We start from the raw sequence: 21,436 nt of genomic DNA, 5'->3' as shown, positions 1-21,436 counted from the left end.
TCCCCTCTGAAAAACACCTCACAGCCACCTGTAAAAATATTTCACTCCCTACATCTCCTCAAACAATTTATACCCGTCCCCGAAGGAAAGCGATGCGGGCCAGCCCTAAGGTGAAGGGGGGGGGCGGGAAATGGCGCACAAACCCCTTTTTCCCGCCTCCCCCCAAAGCCCCACAACTCCGGGGTGGGGGGAGCCCTTCAAACGAGCGCTGGCCCCACCCCACTCCTCGCGGTGAAAAGCCTTTTGTACGCAATAACAATAGACTTTTCCCCAACCCCCCCCCCCCGCCGCCTTTCCGCGCCAGCGCACCACCTCCGCCGGCGCCTCGCCCCGCCCCCTCCCGGTGCGGCCCCGCCCCCTCCCGGTGCGTGGCCCCGCCCCGTTGTTTACCGCGCCGCGGGGCCCGGGCGCCGCCCGCTCCCCGCCTCCATGTTGGAGCGTTCCCGCGGCGCGGGGGCGGGGCGGGGCGGGACGCGGGCCGGGCTGACAGGGCGGCGAGCGCGGCGGCGGCGGGTTGTGGCGCAGCGCGGGGAGCGCGGCTCGGCTCGGCTCGGCCCGGCCCCTTCCCCCCCCCCCCCCCCTCCTTCCCTTCCCTTCCTCCCCTCTGCATCCGCGCTTCGCTCCGCGCACGGCGGCGGCCCGTTCACCCGGGATAAGAAAGGGGGGGGGGGGGGGGGGGCAGGAAGGAAGGAGGGGGGGTCGCTCCGCCGAGCCCGCAGCGCTGCCCGTGGGAAGAGGGCTGGGGAAAAGGGGGCGCGGGGATGAGATAAGCGCGGAGGAAGGCGGCGGCGGGAAAGGGGGGGGGGGGTGGGGGGGTTATGTAGGGAGCGGGGAAAAGGGGGGGGGGACGCGGTCGGAGCGGCTCAGGTGGATGCGGGAGGCGGCGTGAAGGCGGCGGGGGGGGGGGGGGGTGGGGAAGGCGCGGAGGGTCGGGGGCGCTTCCCCCGCCTCGGGAGGCGGCGGCGGCTTGGGGGGGGAGCGCTGCGGAGGGCTTCCCGGAAGGCTGTATTGCATTAATTATTAGGGTGTTTTGTTTTTTTTTTTTGAAGGGGGGGGGTTGATTCGCCTCCCCCCCCCCCCCCCCCCCCTTTCTCCGTGGAGAATCGGGGCCTGGAGGAGGCGGCGGTGGCAGCGCTACTGAGGGGGCCTCTGTGCGCGGTGCTCCCCCCCCCCCCCCCCCGCAGCTTGGCTTCGCTCCTGGAGGAGTTGTGGGTTGTTGTTGTTTTTTTTTATTTTATTTTATTTTTTTTTCTGTTTTCATTTTTTAAATACAAATCTGCATATTGATTTTTAAACAAACAAACAAATCCCCCCCCCCCCACCGCACACAAGCCTGCCTCTGGGAGGGAAATAGCCAGGTGGAATCTCACTCAGTTTCCATGGACAACCCGTCCATTATCACCCAGGTGACTAACCCCAAAGAGGAGGAGATCCTGTCCTGCACTCAGGATAAAGGTGAGCTGCCTTCTTGCTTTCTCGCTCTCTTTTTTTTTTTTTTTTTTTTTTTTTTCTTTTCTGGAAATCGCTGGTTAAAAATGCACGTAGTAACAACTTGCATTCTTCAGCGACCGTATAATTCTCTCTCCAGGCTGCTGGGAATAGAGGAAGGCTTGTTGGGTTTGGTTTGGGTTTTTTTTCTTTTTTTTTTTTTTTTTTTTTTTGTGGTATGAAGATATTTGCATGAAGGGCTCTGAAACGGCTTGCTGGACGCAGCCGAGAACTTGTTACGGTGCTTAAATACTGAGTTTAATCAGCAGTTATTTAAACAAAATACTCTCATTCCTTGGGGGTCGGAGAGGTAACTTTGTATGGTTGTCACTTGTCAGTTAGTGCCCTGCTTCAGGGAAAGGATACCTGTGCTGGATGTGTTGGAAGGTTTTGAAATCTCAGCTGTAAAGATTGAATTTTTTTCCTCCCCTGTTTTTTGATAAAGAGGGGTTCCTGATTTCGCTCTGCTTTCCTGTATTTCTCCCTGCCTGACATTTAAGAATCTGTGTAGCTTTCAGGTTTGTTTGTTGGAGGACACTTGTGTGTCTCGGAAAGAATCATGGGCCACTTTTAAAAGCGGTCTCTATTATACTCTGTAGATAAACAGTTGTTGCTTGCGTAAGCCATCACACTTAGGTTGCGTTTTACTCCAAAATAAGATGAATCCAGCCTGGCCAAAGGAGCTGCTTCTCCTCAAAAGTCTAGATGTTGACGATTGCCCTTAACCTCGCTTCCTTTTGGAAGCTCAGAGGGATCTTGGGCTCTAAGCAGTTGTGTCCTCGCAGCTGGTGATGAGAAAGGTACGGGTAAGTGGCAGGGTTCAAGTTCTGGGGACTTGCGTGTGATTGCTGATGGATTTTGGAAGTTATTTGGATATCGAGTTTATGTCTTGTTACATGCAATGCTGGTAAAAAGGGGAGAAAGGACAGAAATTAGAAATGAAGTATGTGGTGATGTTGCCTAGTAGGTATGGTAATAGACTTCTGAGTGGTCTTCAAAAAATGACAGACTGATGTATCTCCCCTTAAAATAGATGCCTTTAGTTTCCAGGAAGCTTCCATTTTTGTGTGGCTCATCCTGTATACAGTGAGGGGTCCTGTATTGTTGGAGAAGTTGCTCCCTCTTATTTTCAAATGAAAGGCTGTATGTGAAAAATCTGTCATCTCACCAGTGCTGACTGCAGAAGTATGAAGGTAGAGTTAGAAGAAAAGCCATCAATTTGGGGTTGTTTGAACAAAAAATTATTTTTTTGTTCAGTATAGGAGTGCTCACCTAACTCTCTTTAATTCATACCGCCTGTGAAGTGATACACCGTGAGGCCTTGTTTGCCTCAAGAAATCTCTGACATTTTCCTCTGTTTTGGCAATGTTGAGCATGGAATATCTACCCTAAATAAGGTGCTAGTGCTCTGTCTAAGATCTCCCAAGACTTGGTGTCAAGTAGACTTAAGTGATACTATGCTCAGGTGTTTTGGGAGTCTTAATGGCCTATATTATTGTATATACTGGAAGAGCTTCATTAATATGGTTAACAGCTGGTTGAAATTTTAGTGTAAAAAAGCCAGTTGGGACAAGTAGAGGAAAATTTGACAGTTGAAAATAAGAGTAAGAATCCACATCAAACAAGTGTCTTCAGAGTCCTCGGTACAGTGAGCCATGCTGTGTAGCGAAAATATGCATATAACTTGCATAACTATGCAGTAACTTGCATAATATGCATTGTGTTCTTCTTATTGGTGTGTCTTTGGCAGAAAATCACGATGGTCTTAATTGCATAGCAGGGACTTCTTGGACTGCATGTTCGCGAGGGTGGGCTGGGGGAGAGTGGAAGGAGAGTAGCTGGAGTTTGAGACAAGACGAAACTTCAGCATGATCTTAATACAGGAGGTGGATTAATGTTTGTTTCTGTATTTTTAGTTTGTTGTTTGTTTTTTTTTTTTTTTTTTTAAATGTGGTTAAAGTGCATGCTTTGGATCAACTACGTGCTCTGTGGTAAGACTCTTCAAATCACATCACAGCAACTTTTGCAGAAAGAGAATTGCAGGGCTGTCCGTCCTAGGCTCTGGAAAGACAGTGCTGCTTGCTCCTACCTCTTCCACTACAGGTTTTCCCACTGCTCGAGGTACAGAGCTTGTGAAAACCCATTGTGCGACCTACCTTCCTTGCGTGGTTGCATATCACGTCACTCAGTTTTCTGTTAGATTTCTTCACAGTTTTAGCAAAGCCTTTAGGTCTGGTGAGCTACGAGAGAGCCCAAAGCTGAGTTGGTGAATACGGATAGGTTCTTAGTGCGAGCCTGATGTTTCCAGTGAGTCTTCTCTGCTAATTCTGACTGAACTGAATGTATTGGTACAAAATGGCTAACAAATATGTTAAGGCGTAATGAATGAACTCTTTATTTGATGAATACAAGAATCACCTGAGCCTATCTTCTGAAATTTTGTAATACAGTGAATTACAACAGCACTGTACTGTGTAAGCAAAGGCTGTCCAGTTTAATAAAAACCTGCCTTTTCTTCTGAGTTCAGCATTTGGCTGCAGAAATGTGTTCCAGGGTACTAAGTGGCATGTGGTGGCTTCAGGAGTCAGGGTTTTCTTGTAGTTTTTGGGACCTTCTGTTGGTGTTTCTTGTGGAAAAAAATATTTTTTTTCCTTCTTGTTAAGCAGGAGAGAAGCAGTTTTACAGTAGCTGAGCAACTGTTAAACAGTGCATGTGTATATCTTCAAGTGTTTGATATTTTTCCAAGATTTTTTGAAGCATTTAATCAGCCGTAAGTCCAGCATGTAGCTCGATTTTTATTTTTTTTCAAATGCATTTCTGTTTTAAAAGGAGCTTGATGTGCAATATATGCTTATGCCCAATTTCTCTTGTGCAAGGGAGTGTGACTGGCAAGAAACAGCTGTTCTCTGTGGGGCAGTTACAGTTTTTAGGTAAATATTGTCCTTTACAAATAAAAATGCCCAAATATTTTCTTGCTAATCCAGATGTATTAAAAATTAGATTTTGGATTAAGTGAAGCTGTGACAACTTGTTACAGAGTAGGTTACTAATACCAAGATGGAACTGTCCACATTTATTCTTAACAAATAGTAAAAAATTTTGAAGGTGGAAAAAAACAGGTCTTGGTACATGAACCATTCCCTAGTATGTTGCCACATGGTGGTGCACTGTATTTAGTTGTCTGTCAAAATGAAAGCTGAGCATGGAAAGTTGCTACAATCATATTTTATTATTATTGTAATGTTTGTTCTGAAATGCCTGTGGTGTTCACGTTCCTGGAGGATTTTGGTTCCTATGTATGTCGTTAAATTAGTTCTGGGAAATAGAAACTTACGTTCTCCCAATTGAAAGTGATACATAGGTGATTAAAAATATTTTGAGCACTAAATTAATGGAGAATTTAATTCCCTGTTGGCTTTTTAAGTAACAAAGATAGTAGTTCTTCGCAGAAATATTTTACATTGTGGTCAATTGGCATGTCTGGAAATTGGAAGCAATAACAAGACTTGTAACTTGAAATTAAAATGGAGACATAAGTATGTGAAAAGGCATTTATTATATAATTATTATATAATAAATTTTTCTCTCTTCGGATACATATTTGCTGACTTCTGTAAAATTTACCTTTCAGCTGAGTATCTATTTTCAGTTATTTAGAGATACTGAATGTTTTAGTGTCCCAGCAGAAGTGTATTTGCTTCTGCAGTAAATTGTTTGAAAAAGCTTCACAGTGGAACCTAGACCATTATAATTTTTTTTTAATGAACAGTGTAGTTCTCCAAGGATGTTTTTGCAAACAGGGAAACTTTTTTGCCTTCCTTTCTTTCAAATAATATTGGAAAAAACAGCAGTGAGACCAGTATTCATTATCATTTAAAATAACAAGTTCTTAAGATCTCAAGGTAAGATCCAATATAAGTGTCTTTAATTCTGTATTCAGTAAAAAGCATTTTGAAAATCTATGAAAATATTTAGAATATTTTTTTTTGCCATAACATCATCAGGATTCAGAGTACTCAAACATCTGAAGATATGTTAATGTTCCTGAGACACTGTCTCAACAAATTTTTGTAATGTTAACTTCAGAATTTTAACTTTCAAGTAGCATTTAAAAAAAAATCAAGGTGGAAACGGCTCCAGCACTACATTGGAATGTGAATTGCTCTCAGAGGGTAAAATTTTAAATCATTAACTAATGACATAGTTGTTACATGAAACCAGAGTAACCGTACAGTAGGTTTTATGTTCCAGGGAGGCTGTAGTAACCTGTAGTAACCCAAGATTTGATTTAGGGTTGCAGTTAACAAGCTGAAGTATACTGGCAGTAATGTGAACGATAATTTGCATGAATATCAAATATTCAGTCCATGTCTGTAAGCTGCAGCATTATCATTTCTTTATAGTGCACGTCATCTCGAATTCATATTTGTTTCAATGCAGTGATTTAACTAAAGTGTTCAGAAGTTTAACATGCCTTTAAAAAACCAAAGTTGACCTACATTTTGTCAATTCAGTATTCAGAAATGCAAATAGCATTTTCTGAGATAATCAGTAAAATGCAGTGTGATCGATGCTACACTTCATCTTTCAGAATTTAATCTGAACATTACAAATAAGCCTCAGGATAACGGGTCCATGTTTGTTTCTTTAAAGTGATACAAAACTAAAATGCCAAGAAAGCGAAAGCTAAGAGAAATGAAACTCACTTATTTGGTCAGTGTTGGTAGAAGACGTTCCCATTTGCCTGGTAGAAAGGTTTAACTGTAGGAAGCTTATTTTTCCATTATGAAACATTTAATATATGAGTTTTACTGTCTTGTAAAAGTCATCATTCAAACATGAAACTGGTTGCAAACTAGTTCTAGCCCACAATTTTCATATATGTCAAATTTTACGCTGTGAGTACACCTTTGTTTTCTGCTAAATTTTGAGTTAGAAGAGTTGTTGGCAATGACCACCATGGTTGGTGCTCAGTATTACATTTTCCATTAGAAACCTAGTTTCGGGCAATCCTGGATATGGAAAGGTTGAGTTGGGGAGTGAATTTGTCCATTATTCAACCTGACCTGATGGAGAATTTCGATGGATTGCTTTGAATTACATTTGAAGTGTTTCTGTCCACAAGATGTAATATTTTCCCTTTTTAAAAAAAGTGGGAAAAGCAAAGATAGAAGTGGGAAACGCAAAGATAGGTCTAACTCTCTACATTCTTCCTTAGGTTTTTACCCACTTTGAGGATCAGTAGTGGAAGATGTGGCTCATCGCTTCTCCTCCTCCCTGCCTGTGGGATATTTTTTGCTGGGAGAGAAGGCATGTGGATCTCTGTAGGACAGGGGAGGAGGAGAGAGCTGCCAACGTGCTCCAGCCATTTTGGGGGGCAGAGCAGAGGGTATGAAGTCCTGGCTTTTGGGGGCTGCTGAGCCCAAACGGGGACTGGCAGTGGGACAGGGAATTAGGTTTAGTGTCTGCTACGGGCTCCTGACCTGCTCTGACCCCGTCCATCCTCGTAGCACTCCAGGGCAGGGGGAACTCTCACGATGAAGTGGGTGGGTCTCTGTCCACCCAGTTGGGTCGTCGTGTGTGTTCCCTTATCCCAGTTGATAAGTATATCCAGAAAGGGGCAGGAATCTTCCAAGCTGAAATAAGAGAATGACTGATAGAGCTAATGAGCAAGCCTATTTAGATGTTTAAAGACTACATCTGGATTGCTAGTAAGGATTATGTATAGTGTTTGATTCCTCTCAGCAGCGGAGACCTGGCTGAAAAATATCACAAAACCACTCAGCAGCATCTCTGAAGTCTTCATGTGCCTATTCTATTGAACGATACAGATATAAGCTGTATTTTCAGTGCTCATCTTCCTCACCAGGAGGCTCAAATAGGATGACATGGTATCAGTGGGTTTAAATGCTTTGCTGAACTCTCAGAGCTTTTTGTAAGGGGCTGTGGGCAGGCACAAAGGAGAGATGCCTTTTGTGCTGTAATGTAGCCAGAGACATTTTTAAGAGTTTCAAGTTGGAAATGTTAACCTTCTATAAATTCTACTTTTGCTGGAGTTTGATGGGAGCTTGCTTTATTTTACTTGGAGAGGTTAGGGCGTAAAATGGACATAGATGTGACAAATACAGAAGGCATAAGTAGCATCTAAATAGATCAGAGTAAAAATATGTTCCATGTGGTCTACTGTGGTATAATTTTGGCCTTTTTTGTATTTCTAGAATGTTTGCTATAAGGCAAAAAAAAAAAAAAAAAATCAAAGTGGGTCCTATACAGTCCAGTCCTTTCACTACCATCTACTACTGTGTAACAGATACTAGCAGTAAAAATACCAGCTTTAGACAAATGAGCAGAGAAAGTTCTGTGTGTGGTGTTGGGCCTACTTAAAGTTTTTAGGCTTTATTCAGTGTGTTATCAAAATGATCACTCGCATAAAAGCACCACATCTTGTTTTCTTTGTACAAGATAATAAAATATGATTTGTAGAAAGAAAACACAATTATTAAAAGTGATTTGCTGTACTAGAAACTAGAATTCTGTTATCTAGAAGATTTATTGTGAGCTAAATCTGACTAAATATATGGTAGAGTTGGATTCTAAGATGTCAGGGGATTTTTAATGAGATTTTTTTCCTTATTTCTTTTTGCAAGGAAGAACTATTACTGTCTTCTGGCTCTTTATTAGTATATTTAAAGCCTGACAGACAGGGGCAAATAAGGTACTGCAGAACATATTTTGTACAGAAGAGCAACCCCAAATGAAGGATGCCTGATCTGTCAAAACCTACTGTATTTGTAACTTTTTTAAATGTTTATAAAAATTCAGAAGAGTTTTGTAGGAAGCAAATATTTCATGAGAGTCAACCTGAAGTTACAGTTTGTATATTGATGGTTTTGTTTAAAGTCAAGTCATCTCATGAGTAACTGGCCAGCCAGTTCTGTCAGTTGTTTTCTGCTACTGTTGTGGGACCTCCTTATTTTCTTGGTAGAAAGTGATGTATTGATTTTTATTTATCACTGTGCTCTTCCCCCACCACCACCCCAGCTTTCTTGCTTCCTGAGTTGTCCTCCAGGATTCCCAGCAGAATTAGCAGTAAAACTAATCTTGCTGTTTCCATGTTTGCTGTAATCAGCAGTAAAATTTTAAACTTTCTTGTTTATTTGATGATTTGCAAATCTTGCTCATTGCCTTGGTGTACAGCATTCCTCTCCTGGCCTCTGGACATCAGACGGAGGAAGAAGGAGACATGTCTCCAGCACTTGGGGATAAACTCCAAGCCTTGGAGAACATTTTGGGGTAGATAGATCAACTTCCATCTTTATAGCTGTTAGAAAGAAATTATGCCACAGTGGATGCTATTACAGTGGACACATATAGAAGAATCCAGGCACATTTATTTGAAGTAATGCTAGAAGGAAAATTTTTTTTAAAGGTATGAATTTTGTACAAAGTTGTTCTGAGCATGCAGTTGACAGTTTGCGTGCAGTGCTGCCTTATTTTTGTCCATAAAAGCTGTTTTGTGTATACATGCCTGAATATTTACGTACTTGCATTGGTTACCCATGAATGCATGTACATTAGATTCCCAGTAACCACATGTAATTTCCAGAAAGCTTTGGTAAAGTTCAAAATGGTGGGTGTAGGTTTTGAAGTTGTTTTGCAGCCTAAGGTTTGCTTGAACTGTAGAGTTGGCAATTTTCAGATACAAGTATTCTGCAAAGGGGAGTGGTCAATGGTGACACGTGCCTAGAACTTACACTTGTTTCAGCCAAGTACATTGAAAGATCTAATATTTACTACCCCGGGAGAAAGGAACTTTTAAGATTATAATGGATCTCAATGAGACTTCACAAAAGCCTTACAATTTTTTTTAAAAAATAGCCTTATGGGACTTACTGTAAACTAAAAATGAAATTGGTTAAAGATACACCTTAACAATTCAATGAATGCAGTGTAAAGCAAAGCATTTCAAGAAAAACAGTTTAAGCATGTATTTTACAGGGATTTTTGGTGTGAAGCATTGATCTTTGTTTGGTTTGTTTTTTGTTGTTTGGTTTTTTTTTTTTTTTTTTTTTTTTAAATTCTCTCCCTTGCTGTATTCAGCTTTCTTGCCTCTTTTTTCATCTCATCATAAGTTTCTGGATTGCAACAGCTGCCTCTTTGTGCTCTGACAATGCTGAAGTTTAAGGGGCTCAGAGGTGTTTGGCACTGGTGGCTGTGTCCGTGGATGGTTCTGGTATGAGAAGCTGTAGTGGAAGTTTGGGAAGTGAGATGGTGCAGTGATGAGGAACCCCAGACCATGGACAGATTGGCCCCTGGCAAGATGGCCAAAATGGCATAGGAGCTATCTTACAAGGAGAGATGTTCTCTGTGTTTAACTTCCTATTAAAATCTAGGAAGATAAAGGTCTTCATCTTGTATCTCTGATGCAGGATCACCACTGCTATATAGCAGCTTTGGTTCTTCAAGATGTTTATTTCTTTTTTGTAACAATTGGTTAAAAACCTTGAGCGTTGTGCTGTGTTTAAAGTGAGGAATGCGTGAAAAATAATCAATAAAATGGAGTGTGACAGGGCTCTTTCCACAACACAGCATGGCTTCAGAATTAAAGGCAGAATATCCTATTTGGGTAAAAGGAGGCATTTGCTCATGCGTCGTACAGGCAACCTGAGTAATCCTTGAAGATATGGTTGCCAAAATAGCTTATCTGGGAATTCCTAAACAGGATTAACTGACAGAAATTTGCATTTATTATAATAAAAGTAATCTTACAAAGGAAGTGAAAAATAATGTTATAAAGGTACTGATCATATTTCAGCATAGGAATTGTGTGTCATCAGTCAGTAGGGGAAGGAAGGGGAAAATACATAGTGATCAACTGAACATGTCAAGTGTCTGTACTTACAATTATTGTGAACTCTCACGAACAGTTCTCCTATGATGGGTTATCTGTGCTGGAAGATGATTCCCTCTGCCAAGCCATTTGCTGGCCAGCTGCCAATTGTCATGACTTTTTATGATATGAAGCTGATTTTGTTGAGAATCAGTAAGTTGAAAATGATTTGAGAGTTTTAGAATTGGAAGGGGGGGTGTGGTTATGTTAGTTGGGAAATTAAAAAAAAGAGGAAAAGAGTACTGAATGCAATCTACAGTGCAATTCATTTGCTAATTACACATTGACATAAATTGAAAAGTCCCAGAAGGAGGGGGTTTAGAACATAACTGTAAAACAATTTGCATCTGTGTAGAGGTCTGTGCTTATCCACAAAGGAATGAGATTTAAGTGGATTTGTTTTAATCGGGTTTATCGTGAGCACATAGTTGTGGGACTCCTTTTCCCTCGCATTTCAAAATCTCATGTTTTTCTGGAAGATTCCCTCTTGTGTTGAGACTAAAAATGTCAAGGAAGCAAGTATGGTGAAGTTTAATGGAGAATGAAAGTGAAACCTAAAAAAACCCAAGGAATGTCCTTCATAATTTTAGTGGGTTGAATTCTGGAATGTTTCTGTCTCCACATTATCATGATAAAACTGACAGTTTAATGCAAACTGTGCCCTGAAATTCAGATGCCTTTTTTTTTTTTCCTGCCCCATAAGAAATGTGAAACACTCCAGCAAATTCTTGCTGTCTGTATTGGAAAGAATAGACACACTAACTAGTATTACTACAAAGATAATTCACTGTTAGTACTGTGATATTTTGTGGTGGTTTTCTTTTTTTTTTTTTTTTTTCTGCCCAACATGTTACCCTACAGTTGCTGCCACTTTCTATTTTGTAAACGTGTCATGACAAGAAAAAGAATAAAGATTTGAACAAAACTGGAAATCAAACTTGGCAGTTTTGAAACAGGAATCTGTTCAGGTCTCATTCCTGTATTTACTTGTACTATTACTGCTGCAGTTTTTAATAAATTACCTGTTTAGCATCATTCTGGCAGGCAAGTGAGCTCTGAGAGCAGAATGTTTTTAAGAATGTCACTACCTCAGTTGTTTTGGTAGTGATAGATTCTTTTCAATGCCTTTAAATCAAACGTTTGTCTTAAACATAATAACTAAATACTGTTACTATCTCATGTTATAAGACTGTCATATTAATAAAAGGAGAAAAATGAGCTTTCAGAGAAAAACCTGCCCCAGATGCAAGGAACAACTTTGGTAGATTCCTAAGGGCCAGGTGCCGGTAGATCCAGCAGTAAGGGACCATTTCCATTAGATGCAGAGTAGCACTCAGTAACTACAGCACAAGAAATGATGAGATCAGAAGGAGATTTTGCTTTATAATTTCTGATCAAAGTGTCCTTTCAGGAAACATCCTAAATAGAAAGAATGAAACTATGCCATGTAATTTTGCAATAATATGCTAGATTAAGCCTTGAAGTGCAAAATTTAATGTTGACCTTGCACTATAGTGGTTCTGTTCAAATAGTTTCCACAGTAGTTGTGTATGCCTGTTGCACCAGACAGTTCTGATTCTTCCGCCCACGACCCTAAAGTTTTTCTCTTACCAATCTGTATTCAAGTAACATTTGCAGTTTTCTTAAATTGTATATCTAAAAATATTTATTGGAGCTTTGCAACATAATACATCTTCTCTGCTTCTAAAACCAAGAAAACAAAAAGCACCACCCCCAAAAAAATCAGACAAACAAAAAAAATCCCAGTAATATTGGCAGGGGTATAAGGTGTGAAAAGGAAGTTAATGATTAAAATCTCAGAACCAACCTTGTGACCATGACCAGAAGGGCATAGCAGCGCATGATTTTTAGCAAGGTAGCCTGGCATTCAGTCTGTACAATGCGGACTCCAACCCCTTGAGAAAGTGGGATATTAGTGTATGAGGATATGCACTTGTTTGAGTAGTGTTTGTACTAAAACATAGAAGTAACGCTGGTTTTGTTTTGGAAATGTCTTCAGTGGGTACTAAAGAAAGATAAAATACAGCTGCGCTGAGTCATCGCAGAATATGCTGAGATAGTCCTGAATTCAACATGTTAAAGTTAATGTCTGTTTAGTTTAGACTTTGTTTATCCTTAGTGCTGTGGACTGGGGGCATGCTGGAATTCACTTTAAATATTTTTAGAAGTAGTTAGGTAAAAATTAATTATTTTTTCAGCAAACAGTAATGCACCTACTACTTACCAGAACATTTGTTTTTTATTTTTTTTTCTCCTTTGCTCATGTGCAAGGTTGAATGAAAATGTTTCTGTTGTCCACTTTATTTTACCAGTTGGAGTCAAGGTGGGAAAACAAAACCAAAAATGTATGGTCCTGTTTTTAAACTGTTTTCAGGTAACTGTTAACCCAATACATGCTGCTCTTTGTTGTGTTTTTTTTTTTTTTTTAAAAAAAAAAAAACAAACAAACAAAACAAAAAAAAACAAAAAACAAAAACAAAACAAAAAAACCCACCACTTCAAATTTTTATCGTGAGTTTGATTTCTTAAGTATCACTGTAGGTGGTCTTTGCGTGATAGCTTTCAAGTAACACAAATGTCTTTATCTTCTCTTCTGCTAATAAGGTCAGTAAAGATTTCTGTTTTGGATAATAATGACACAGTTTTGAATGGATAATAATTCTGACTGGAAAACAGGTTCACAGTTTTCACCGTTTTAATATCTGATTAGGTGATAGTCAGCTAGCTGCCTGTTAGGAAGTATTTTACAGGAGTAAACAGGCTTTCTTGCTTTAATTAAGACCATATGTGTACAGCAACTGTAATTGTTTGGAAATCTGTATCCTGTATTTTCAGTAAAATAGCTGATAAAATGCTGCAGTTGTGGTAATGACTACCAAGTCCAGTAGGCAGATGTCTTTGAAAGCAGTTTTGGTTTTGCTTTCTATTTCATCATACAAAGCGACCAAACATTTCTTGAGGTTTGATGGTCTTGTGCTGTAACAAAATAAACACTGAATATTCTCCTAATGTGGTAGGGTTGCTGTTTGGACCCAGTATTCAGAAACATTTTTTATTTAATAAGTCTCAAGTTTACTAAGTAGCAAAACACCTATAGATTCTTGTGTTTTCTTTGCAAAGTCTGCATGGGTTAACTTCTCTGTAAAGCAGTTGTCTTGCATGTTAAATAATAGTAAAAATGTATTGAGCAAGAGAGTTGAATATGAACATGTTAAATTCTTGATTTGTGTTCTAGTGAAAGGGAGCAATCGGTATTTACCAGAGAAGTGACTTTTTAATTCTTCTAGAAAAAATTAAAATGTGTCAACTCTGGTGCTTAACCTGATGATACTTCTTTGGCAATGTTTGGGTAAAACTGGCCACTAACACCCTTCCCTCTGGAAAACATCGTATCTATTCATATCACTTCCCAGAGGTTAAATGCTGCCCTTGGGACAGTCACAGGAAATAATACCAATGTGCTTCTAAACCATGCCCCGCCTTTTGGTCAAAGTGGCCAAATATGCCACTTTTGTTGATTGCTGGCAGGACCACATACAATTATTCTTGCCCTGTGTGGAGCCGGGAGGTGCCAGGAGATGTCCCGGGCCCCCGCGCTCACCGCCCATCGCTCGCTCCCTGGGGTTGCTTGTGCTGTGCTTGTTTACAACCACCACCTGTGTATTGATTTCAGGGGTTTCGTCCTTTTTGAGGAAAAGCTGAGCCACATCTTCTGTTTTCCCTCAGCAGAGGATGCGTGACTGGGAGAGATGGCACGCTGCTCATCTTGGATGCTGTTAGTTTGGCAATACTTTCTTAGAAACAAGGCTTTCTGCTGTCACTAGTATTTTAAATACAGTTATTTGCCTTGCTTGGAGGAGTCCTAAATAATGCAATACTTAAATATCTGGTAGAACTTTTTCAGTCAGGTACTGGAGCTATTGCTGGAAATGTTTTTGTGTCTGAAAAATTGAAATGTTGCAGTGTCTTATTAGGTGGTCAGGAATAGGAGAAATTTTCTTGCTTTGGTTGATAAAATTAGAGGTCAGGGCATCTTCCATTTTTAATGTGTTTGAATTTTTTTTTTTTTTGATAAAATAATCTTTGATACTCCATAAAAATTAACATGTGCCTTTGTCATGTGTGCAAGTGAATGAAGTGGGTTTGTTTTAATCTTTGGTGGGGGAAATGCAGGCATATGTAGGATATAGTTGATTGCACTGCTGTAGCTGTCTGCCTGGAGACTCCACTAACACTGAAGGAAGCGTGCACAGTTTTTCACTGACCCCCTGTGCTTCACTGTGTGCAAAGGTGGGTTGAATGGTGTTCAGAATCCTAATTTGACAATTTTGTCATCAACTCCACACACTGTGCATGCCACGCTGGTGTGCGGCTGCACTGAAATGTAACCAGGGATACGGACTTGCAGAGTCCCACCATTTATCTTTAGCTTCTCTTCAGAGAAGGAGGAGAAGAAGGAAAACTTGGCAAAAAAATTTCAGCGGTTGTTGGTGGTGTTCTGCTTCTCTAAGTTTAGCAGTGTTGGGGGTGGTTGTTAAAATGGGCCTTCGGATTTTGAAACCCTCTGTTCTGAGCAGCGTTAGGTAATGTGGTGCTTCAGCAGGCTGGAAGTCCATCTTTGCTGCAGCTTCCAAAGCCCAAATCCCTGGCTGGATTTAATCAGTAATTTAATAAAAATGGAAGAGATTTAAAAACTTTTCCTGTTGCAGACAAGAATTGCATAGTATGCTCACCGATAAACTTCAGGCAGCATATTTAAATTGTGATTTGTGGAAGTTTCATGTCACACTGAAGTCCTATCGCTTTACTCCATAGAGGCAAACCTGATCTCAGCATCAGCAGGGGCTTGTTGTTTTGCCACTGTGGAGAAACTTCTTGTGTCTGTTACGCAAGCAGGAGAACAATATAGAGGGTTATGGAAAGGCTGCATTATTCCAGGGGCCTTTCTGACGGTTTTCACAGTTTCTATAGGATGTTAACAAATCTTCCATTGCAAAAAGCTGCAACTGAGTTTAATAAAATACCACATCTTCTAATTCCTTCTCTGATGGATTTTGTCAGCTGGCTTCCTGAGTGAGTACCACCAACACTTTTATATGCTTACCCTTCAGCATTTCGACAAAATCTGTTTTAATTGTCTGCTTCTGAAATAAATAAATATTCTTGCAAGATCGTGATGCTTTGCATAATTATTTATGAAAAAATCTTTGTAAGAAACTTTAGTTCCCTGCTCTTCTGAAGTTTGCAGCATTGAAGGGAAATCAATATTCAGTTATGGAAAGGGAAGGGGATTCATCTGGGATGATTGCTCATGCTGGCTATAGAAAGAAATGGGATGCTGTCGTGGAAGGAAGGGGGGAGCTCACACGTACATGAGTATTTTGAGTGGATTCTTACTGGATTAATCTCCTATACTTGTTGATAGTCCAGGGTATTGGTAAGGAGAGAAAAAAAAAAAAAAAGTCCAAAGTCTGCATCTCATTAAAAGAATCGGTATACTTCTCTTTTAACATTCATATTCAGGAAGCATAAATTTACTGCACTCACAGCAAAACTAAATTTTCATAGCCTTTCATAACTAAGACTGTTTATATTTTTTAGTAAATTTAATTGGCTTCAGGTTGCTCTCCTCAGTGGGGGGAAGGATGATAGCAACAGAGCAGCCTTCGCAGAGCTGCGTGGCCTTGCCTGCGATGGGGGGTCTGGGCAATACTCTGCTCGCAGGGCTTCCATCTTCCTAGTACCCATCTCCCTCCTTTTGTGAACTTGAAGCTGTAATATCTTGTCTCATCCCACAGGTATGCGTGGCTTGGCACCTGTACAGGACTTTGTTTGTGTGAGCTTAAGCTCTATTTCAAGGGGAGGCATTTTAACGCAGGTACTTACTATGCGTTTTGGGCTGGGGGGGTTGAATCTACAGCCAACTTTAAACTTCTGTTCTGAAATTCTGCTTCAGGACCAGGTTAAATCAGTCTGCAAGCTCAGCTGTATGCTCAGTGGTACGGTTTTAATGATGCTGGTCTGTGATACTAAGGATAAAATTTAGCTCACTGCTGGAGCTTGACACAGTAAGATTCATGAAGAAAACTTTCAATTTTGTAAATATTTACAAGGCATTTAGCAATTAGTCAGATGCTAACACTTTTCACCCTTTTTCTGTGATCAATGATGAGCAAGGTGGTATTTTATTTCCATTGGCAGGCTATGGTGTTGCTTGTTCTACCTCTACTATTAATGTCCCAGGAAATAATTTAAGGGAATGAGGATGCCTAAATAGTAAGTATCTGGAAAAAGAAAATAGGCTGGTATTTCTGGGGTAAACAGAAAACTGAGAAAAAGGAGAATAAGCTAACATGACACTGGAAGGAGACGGATAAAAGCTTTTAAAGAATTCAGTGTAATGTAGATGTCAGTTTAAAAAAAAAATCATCTTTCAGATGTCATGCAAGCCCTTTTTAGGTTTTCTTATTTGGCAATATAGTTTTTCAGGATAAAAATACAGAGCTTTAATTTTCTACTGCATAAAAGAATTGAAAAGAAAAGGCTTATTGTTCGTAGAAGACTGGCAGGCTATTGTTAGGAAAGGATTATTTTTTTTTTTAAATAGTATTTTTTTTAACCCTTTAGTGGTATTTCAGCCATTGTAAATACTTGTGTATAATTCTTTAAAGCACTGAGATTTAGTTGTTCTGTATGTATACAGCACAGACTACACGTAAATACCTGTTATTCAGCTTTAGGTAGCGGGGTTTGTTCCTGTGGTGGGCGATGTCCAGGCTGACAGCCCTGTACAGTAGCTCAGGTCGGAAGGGACATCTGCAGCCCCTTGCTCAAACCAGAGCTGAGGACACTGAGCATTGTCCAGGCAAGTTTTGAGTACTGCCAAGGATGGAGACTTCACAGCCTGTCTGGGGCCCTCTTCTACTGTTTGACCACTATAATTCCTAATATTTAGGAGGGATTTATTCTGCTGCAGCTTGGATCCATTGCCTCTTTTACTAGTCTTGGATGTACCTCCAGGACTCTCACTCCATCTTCTCAGTAACCTCCCCCTAGTTAGTTTTGTCTGCTTAAAATGTTAATCTAGATGTGCAAAGGAATAATAAAATGCTTGTTTGTCCAGTGTTTCCCTCTCCCTCAAGCAGTTCTTTGTTCACTTAAATATAATTCACCTGCAAAGAGCTTTCTCTTCCATTATGTTTGTAGTTATTTTCAGTTTAAAGCTAGTGCTTTATTCTATTTTCCCACTTACCTTGGCTGTATTTTTTCCTGAAGATAGGAAGATACTTTAGCTATAGGTTCTTCACTTTATGAAATAATACAGTTTTGTCACACTCATTATTCATCTAAGCCATTTTTCAGTTTGGCATAATCACCTGTTGAAAATACTTAACCTACTGTGCATGCCCTGGTTTTAAAATTTTCTATAGTAAACAAAATCCCCCTTTCAGAGTCATACTATGTGTCAGAAAACCCTCAAAATCGTTAAGTCACTTAGGAAAATGGAAGCTGAGTACATCTGAAAGGGATACACTTCTCTTTTCCAGCACTCTCTTGCTAAGGATTTGACATGCTGGTTCTTGAGACGCTGTACCCAAGTTACTAAGTGCTTCAATAAATACATAGTAGTAGTCCATTAACTTTTTTTAATTGCCCAGTGATTTATCCAGAATAATTATTTGGATAAGGGTGAAAACAAAGGCAGAAGCAGGCTGGCAAACACCAGTGCTTTTATACCCGTGTATTGTTCAGGGTTGTATGTCTGAGCTGTAGTTAACACCCCCTTGCCCACTTCACACACCCCTTTTAATTGGGTTAATTTTCTCACAAGAGAGAAGATGGGCACATATGGTCAGTGGCAAAGAGATCTGCCAGTTTTAGCAGATTGTATAATTGTGGTTTTACAACTGGAACGTGTTAGTGTAGGGACTGTTGTGTGTTAGGGTGATAGCTACAGCCTAAGAGTAAGGAAGTAGGAAGCACACTTTTACAGTGTTATAGTGCTTATATCTGTTCATTGCAGCAAAAGCCAAAACAGAAAGCGTGGTCCCTCTGGAAAACTAGAAACAAGTAAGCTCAAGAGATGCTGTTAATAAAAATGTTGCGTTGGTTCCTATTTCAGATAGTGCTTTCTTCAAAACAAACAAAACTCCCCAAAAATGAGGAAGGGAAAAGGAGGGAAGAAGAACAAACAACCCCAAAAAAAACCTTAATGGCATTTTTATCCACTGTGTTTGAGGCCATCCTAGAGATGCTTAGCTAGTAGACAAACTTTTTTCTGGATGTGTATTTATGTGAAGGTAATAGTGTTATTGGCTCACCTTTTCAAAGATGGAAAGGGAAATGATGAGACGTTGTTACTATTATTATTAAATTATATGTGTTTTTCACTCCTTGGCAAATGTGTTCCTAACTACGTAGTTGTCTCGCTCCAGAGTAGTTAGCTGTTGTTTTGCAGTGTATATCCATACTTAGTCTTGAAATCAACTTAAGTTTGTCTGGATTTAAAATTTTCATTATATCCTTTGCCTCTGAAATTCATCTTTCTCTGCTTTATAAGTTGGCAGTTCATAATATCCTGCAGCAATTTTGCATGGCAGTTTGATATTTTTTCTGTAAAACACACAGAATTTGAGCCTATATAATCTCAGTGAGTAGTAGTTAAGATAATGGCTCTTACACTATAGTATGAATGTGAGGAAACTTTGGGCACTAGTATCACTGCTCTACTGAAAATTAGACTGAGGACTTAAATGGTACCAGGTAGTTATGGTGTCCCTCCAGAAATGACATGATGGTCCATAAACAGCTCAGTGTTCCTGGACTAGAAGCTTAAATAATGGGTTACATTTAAATAAATTGCCATCTGACAGCTTTTTACATTTTTTTCTGTTATTTTTTTCCAAAATGCATAATGATTTAAAATAGAATTTGAGATTATACTGTAAGGTGTGATGTAGGTGTGGACTCATGTAGAGAAGTTGGGGTTTGAGAGAACAGCAACGTAGATGATATTTGGGGTGCTTTTTCAATCCTTCTCTCATTCTGCCTGTTCTTATTTTCTGTGCTGATTGCATCTTATGTCGCCATCCAGTTCTAAAGGTGACAAAAGAGATGTGAATGTCAGCATGGAGTTTGGAGTAAAAAAGTGAATATATTGAAAGATACAATAAACTGTGACTAGTATTTGCAGCTGACCTAAATCCTCTCTTTTCAGTACTGTGCTTCCCTGATTTTCCTCACCTGTAAAGGTGAACCTCTGACAGGCGTATCTGCCCAAAGGTGCAGGAAGAGCAGGGGTTAAAGGTTGCAACAAGGGACAACTTACCCCTTGCAAAATGCTCTTCTGAGGATACAGCAAACAGCTGTTAAGAAGGGATTCTTTTTTTTTTTTTTTGCTGGTATTAGTGCTGAGGGTCCTTTGTATTTCTTTTTTTTTTTTTTTTTTTTTTTTTAAACTGTTGCAGATAGGATAATATTTCTCTGGTGCTTGAGTTTAACTTTCCTAGGACATGTAGGACGACCATGATTTAGGTACTACTTTTTGCCCTAGCTTCTTATTTTAGCACAGAACCTGCAGAGGTGAAATAGTTCAGTGTTTCATACAACCTCAAACAACTACATACTTTTTAAAAAAATTACTATTATCTTAGCATTTCATTAGGATATCATAGGCATTAATTTTCAGTAAAGAAAACTCGAAAAAATTACAGGGTAGATATTCCTGTGGAAAATCTGTACTTCATTTAAAAAAAATTCTCTCTGAATCCTGTCTTCAAAGAGAAAAAAAAAATAAAAAGATTCCTTTTGTGTCTCCTAGAAAAATTCTGACATATCCTTGTTTAGCTTCAGCTTTACCTTTTGCAGTGTCATTTGTTTTATTGCCATAATACCAACTAGTCCATAACAAGCCAACTTTTTCTTTAAATTGTGTCATGATAGCAGGTTGTTTATATTCTGTTAATTCTGTCAAATAAAACAATTCGTGTTAATTACCGCTTCAGTTTCTCACATTATTTGGGCATACAGCTCTGTTACACTCCATAGCACATTTTCTGACTGTTTGTTTGTTAGTTTGTTTTGGTGACAGTATTAGGGTTTCACTCCAGTGTTTTGCTTTAAGATTAACATATCATTAAGCTGTGTAGTAAGATACAGTCTTTATTCACATGCAGTAAAAGGACAGGGGAAGGCAGGTCATAGTTTTGCAGTTTATTCAAGAGAAATAAAAAAATCTGAAAGTGGATTAGCCAATTACTTGGCACTCTCCATTATGAGATGGCAAGGCCAAAACTGAAGCATTTACAGTAAAACTCATGTTTATGGAGGTGGATTATTTTTTCCTTTTTGCCAAATGTTGCAAAATAGTGAGTGTTAGTACTAAATTAATCCATGTAGCTAGTTTTTGCATAATTTGAGGGCAAGTCTTCTCTGATTTACCAACTGTATTTGGCATACTTTTATAATATATTGGGCTGTGTGTCTCCAGTATGGATAACTAAAGGTCTCTTCAGTAACTGCAGTTTGGTAGATTAATAGTTAAAAGAGTGTCTTTGCTTTTGGAGGCAAGAAGTTAATCACTGACAGCATATTTTTGACGTGTTACTGAAAATCATTTTGTATGCTAGCTCTGCCACTATTTTCAGTGTTTGTTGTGGGGCTCTTTTCAGCAGAACTGCTGTCAGTGATAGCCCTGTGGAAGCAAAAATAGCAGCTAATCAATGTGTGTTTTAGCCTTGGAGTTAAGCACTTAACTTCAATGGAAAATAGATTTATAAAAAAATTTGTTAAAATTTCCAATGTGATGTGACAAGCTGCTGCAGCCTCCTCTTCTCTGTCTCCTCATGTGAATTTTGTTCCCTTTCTGGATGTAAGTTTAAACAGGGGTTGTGTTAGGTGGAGGAAAGGTTGTATGTTTTGGATTTGTCCTTTTTTTTTTTTTTTTTGTTATGCTTCATAGGGCTTTGCCTTTAAAATGGGATTCCACATGGAATAGGTCATGCTTGTTTCTCTTCTGGCCTTTCATCAGTGGTGTAT

At 39.6% G+C, this 21,436-nt stretch overlaps 1 protein-coding gene across 3 annotated transcripts in view; it reads left to right on the top strand.

Moving 5' to 3' along the window:
* Window positions 1–844: 844 nt before the first annotated feature.
* The window catches only part of CTDSPL (CTD small phosphatase like), an 82,539-nt gene continuing 61,947 nt past the window's right edge, over window positions 845–21,436 (top strand). For 2 of the 3 annotated variants that reach the window (XM_033002856.2, XM_033002855.2), the window contains exon 1: window positions 847–1,455. In XM_033002856.2, the coding sequence (XP_032858747.1) occupies window positions 1,380–1,455 (76 nt within the window). In that variant the 5' untranslated portion in view covers window positions 847–1,379. Of the gene's footprint in view, window positions 1,456–21,436 lie in introns of all 3 variants that reach the window. The other variant, XM_033002854.2, reaches the window with a different exon arrangement.

Source organism: Tyto alba, unplaced genomic scaffold, assembly GCF_018691265.1.
Source record: "Tyto alba isolate M040663 unplaced genomic scaffold, T.alba_DEE_v4.0 Super-Scaffold_38, whole genome shotgun sequence".
Taxonomy (NCBI): Eukaryota; Metazoa; Chordata; class Aves; order Strigiformes; family Tytonidae; genus Tyto; species Tyto alba.
The sequence above is the reverse complement of the archived record's forward strand: the minus strand, read 5'-3'. Positions and strand labels throughout refer to the sequence as shown.